Source organism: Entelurus aequoreus, linkage group LG16 (genome assembly GCF_033978785.1).
Source record: "Entelurus aequoreus isolate RoL-2023_Sb linkage group LG16, RoL_Eaeq_v1.1, whole genome shotgun sequence".
Classification (NCBI taxonomy): domain Eukaryota; kingdom Metazoa; phylum Chordata; class Actinopteri; order Syngnathiformes; family Syngnathidae; genus Entelurus; species Entelurus aequoreus.
In genome coordinates this window covers 24,758,171-24,762,383 of record NC_084746.1, presented here as the reverse complement: position 1 = coordinate 24,762,383, position 4,213 = coordinate 24,758,171, and the positions used below count along the sequence as shown (strand labels likewise).

The following is a 4,213-nucleotide window of genomic DNA, read 5'->3' as shown; positions in this document are numbered from 1 at the left end:
ACATCGACTAGTCAGGCCTGGCGCAGTTGACCACCATGCTGGCCAGTGTTCGTTTCGATGACGGCATTCAAAACCAAAATAAGTCAGGAAACACACTTTAATGTAAATAATAAATGAATTCATTTAAAAATACTATCGATGAGCTCCAACATCGACTAGTCAGGCCTGGCGCAGTTGACATCCACCATGTTGGCCAGTGTTCGCTTCAATGACGGCATTCAAAACCAAAATAAGTCAGGAAACACTATTTAATGTAAAAAATACAATATATTCTTTTAAAAATACATTAACTACAAATACAAAACATGTAAGGGCCTCTTATTTGAATATGCACATAATAGATGTATATATTTGAATATACACATGTTTGAATATATATGGACACTATGAGTCTACAGTGAATGATAAAGATATGTTTATTGACATATCCATCAGTGCGGACTCCAATGCAAATAAACCATGCAACTTAATTATCCAAGACCAGAGTAGATCAGAGTTCCAGTGCTTTTTTCTTCTCTTTTAACTGAACAAAAAGTTAAAAAAAATAATAATAAAAAAAATTGTGGAGGTAAATTCCATAATCCATATGTCTCTCTCTCATTATTTACATTGCAGATGGGGTAGTTTGCATTAATGGGACCCTGGCATGTTCATAGAAACAATGTGGCTTGTTTTCAGCTGCACTATCCCCTTACTTGTCACGATATGAGTCAATTCTTGGGCCTTTTTTAACATGCTAATTTCATTGCAATGTGTCCAAACAGAGGTCACCTAATATATCAATATATACTTTAAATACCTAAACCAGAGAAAGAAAGCCGCAATAAAACCACACATGTATGGTAATCTAAAAAAGGAATAAGATGGAAGGAAGCGTTGTGATTTGTCTTGTTTTGGAGGAGAAAAAAAAATAAAGATATGGCAGTAAAAATCAATATCCAAATAGGTTAATAAGGCACTAGGTGGGCCAAATGCTACACCTGTTTAGTCTTCTTCAAATAATTTACAATTCAAACAGTGCAGTTTTACATTTGTTAACTTAATGTTTCCTTTTTGAACCATTTATCTATGAGTCAATGTAAGGCAATACATTACAAAAAATACAAGAAAACAAAATATATATCACAGGACAATGTACCAAATAAACAGAAAGTGATGGAAGTTTTAGGACTCCTATATGCCATTACAATGGAAGCTTCCTTATTTATGGCTTGGAGCAATAAAAATAATTATAATAAAATAATGCATAGATTTAAATGATCAACTTACATGCTCCTCACGCAAAAAAAAAATCTAATAATACTCATGTCCCAAATACTCTGTTCCAAACCTGATAAACTTGACTTGGAGCGTTGTTATTTTAAAAAAAAAAGGCCAGCAAGAGAATTCTAGATAAAGGCATCAGTCATGTTTGTCGAATGGAAGTTTGTTTGCATTTAACGCCAGGATCTGTCAGGCGGGTTATTCCACGTGTCCACTCCTGAGATATAATCACTGCAATCCCTGGATGACGGTACCTTAAAGTCCAAGCAAACCCCCCCACCCCCCTTTTTTTCTGTCCAAGTGTCCATCACAAATATCAGGGTTTTGAAAAAACAACCACAGGATGTGTCCTATCCAGCTTGACGTTTCAGCCTTGTTTGGTGTTCGGGACGATGGTGCTCTCTTCTGGTAGAAATGTAGAACTGCGAGACAGTGATGGACTTGCAGGATTGGGGAGGAGGTGGGGTCATTCAGGCTTCTCTTAATGTCCATCACGCCTTTTGTGTCTTGCTTTTTTGATAATACGGTGCTCAACACAATGCACGAGGAAGGAGGGGAGGGAAAGTATAGTTATAGTCCAAAAACAATAGATCCAACGGTTGAGACGGTTAGCTGAAAGAAAGAAACAGAGACAGGTGTACAGTAAAAGAGACAACACATATACCTTGAGCGTGGTTAGTGGATCAAACGAGAAGAAACGTGGCAAATGTGACACCCTTAACATCTCACTGCAAAGGTGACGTAAGAAAAGCTCTTGTTGTGTTACTCGATAAGTTAGTCGTAGGTCCGAACAACACATTAGCCAGAGAAGAATCCCACATGACAACGAGCCAGCCACCAAGTGCCTCGTGTTAGAAACACCCAGTTAATAGTAATAATAATAATAATAAATAGGTGACACTATACAACACATCCACACTTTTCTGATGAAGGCGCTCCTGTCAACAAGTGCTGGATGTTGTGTCTGCTGCATGGAGGCTGGACTGCGCTCTGCTACAACACAGGAGACAGACAAGCAGGTCATGTGACTGACACGCCAGCGCATCGCAGCGCAGGCGATGCGCTTAATCGGCAATGCAATGTATACAGTTGTGCTCATAAGTTTACATACCCTGGGAGATTTTATGATTTCTTGGCCATTCTTCAGAGAATATGAATGACAACACAAAAGCCTTTTTCCCACTCATGGTTGATTGGTGAAGCCATTTATTGGCAAACACTGTGTTTACTCTTCTTAAATCTAAATGATAGAATGAAAGTACTCAAATGACCCTGATTAAAAGTTGACATACACCAGTTGTTAATACCGTATTTTGCCCCCTTTAACATCAATGACAGCTTAAAGTCTTTTGTGCTTGTTGTGGATGAGGTTCTTTATTTTTTCAGATGGCAAAGCTGCCCATTCTTGTTGGCAAAAAGCCTGAAGTTCCTGGAAGTTCTTGAGCTGTTATGCATGAACTGCATGTTTCAGATCTCCCCAGAGTGGCTCAATGATATTGAGGTCAGGAGATTGAGATGGCCACTCCAGAACCTTCACATTGTTCTGCTGTAGCCAATGACAGGTTGACTTGGACTTGTGTTTTTGGACCTTTGTCATGTTGGAAGGTCCAAAAACGTCCCATGTGCAGCTTCTGGGCTGATAAGTGCACATTTTCCTACAGTATTTTCTGACAACATGCTGCATTCATCTTGCAATCAATTTTGTCCAAGTTTCCTGAGCCTTTGTAGCTCACACATCCCCAAAACGTCAGTGATCCACCTCCGTGTTTCACAGTAGGATAGGTGTTCCTTTCGTCATAGGCCTTGTTGACTTCTCTCCAAATGTAGCATCTATGGTTCTGGTCTAAACGTTCAGTTTTGGTTTCATCACTCCAAATTACTTTGTTCCAGAAGTTTTGAGGCTTGTCTCTGCTGTTTGGCGTAATGTAAGCGGGATACTTTGTGACATTTGCGCATAAATTGCTTTCTTCTGGCGACACTACCATGCAACCCATTTTTCTTCAAATGCCACCTTATTGTGTATCATGAAATAGCCACGGCACATTTTTTTTAGAGAGTCTTGTATTTCAGCTGGAGTTATCGGTAGATGTTTCTTTGCATGTCAAAATATTTTCCTGACAGTTGTTGCTGAAATCTTTGCTGGTCTACCTGACCGTGGTTTGGTTTCAACAGAATCTCTCATTCTCCACTTCTTAATCAGCATTTGAACACTGCTGATTGGCATTCTCAATTTCTTGGATACCTTTTTATACCTCTTTCCTCTTTTATGCAGTTAATTACCTTTTCTCGCAGATCTTTTTACAATTATTTTGCTTTCCCCATGACTCAGAATCCAAAAACGTCGGTGCAGCACTCGATGTAAGATGCAATGGTCTGTCAAAAGCCCAGAAACTCACTGACCTTTTATACACACACATTAATTACAAACAAACAGGTCACAGGAGAGGATAGGAAGCTTGATTACCCATTCAAACTTGTTTGTGTCAACTTTTGTGCATGTAATCAGGTCAAAGTCCCTGGGGTATGTAAACGTTTGATCAGGGTCATTTGGGTACCTTCATTTGTCATTTAGATTTAAGAAGAGTAAACACAGTTGTTTGTCAATAAATAGCTTCACCCAACCATTAACCATGAGTGGAAGAAAGGCTTTTGTGTTATCATTCATATTCTCTGAAAAATGGCAAATAAATCATAAATTCAGGGTATGTAAATGCTTATGAGCACAACTGTACATGTCAACAGTGTCATAAAATCTAGCACAGTACAGTAGCTAAAAGGTGAGATTCCTAACTTTACCGGCCATCCTTGAAAACATGACGATCAAAATTGACAGCAAAGTGAAATTATGGACATTGTCAAGTTATAATCCAGGGGTCTCCAAACTACAACCCACGGGCCAAGTGCGGCCCACCGGCATCTTCAGGTTGGCGTGCAAGATTTCCCGGCTTTA

General features: G+C 39.1%; 1 protein-coding gene across 2 annotated transcripts in view; it reads right to left on the bottom strand.

The window, feature by feature from the left end:
* Positions 1–237: 237 nt before the first annotated feature.
* Positions 238–4,213, bottom strand: part of rock1 (Rho-associated, coiled-coil containing protein kinase 1) — a 106,228-nt gene continuing 102,252 nt past the window's right edge. Inside the window, exons 33-34 of one of the 2 annotated variants that reach the window (XM_062022450.1) lie at positions 2,183–2,256; positions 238–1,875 (exon numbers count right to left, since the gene is read on the bottom strand). In XM_062022450.1, coding sequence (XP_061878434.1) covers positions 2,205–2,256 — 52 coding nt within the window. In that variant the 3' untranslated portion in view covers positions 238–1,875; positions 2,183–2,204. The remainder of the gene's footprint in view (positions 1,876–2,182; positions 2,257–4,213) is intronic. The other variant, XM_062022451.1, reaches the window with a different exon arrangement.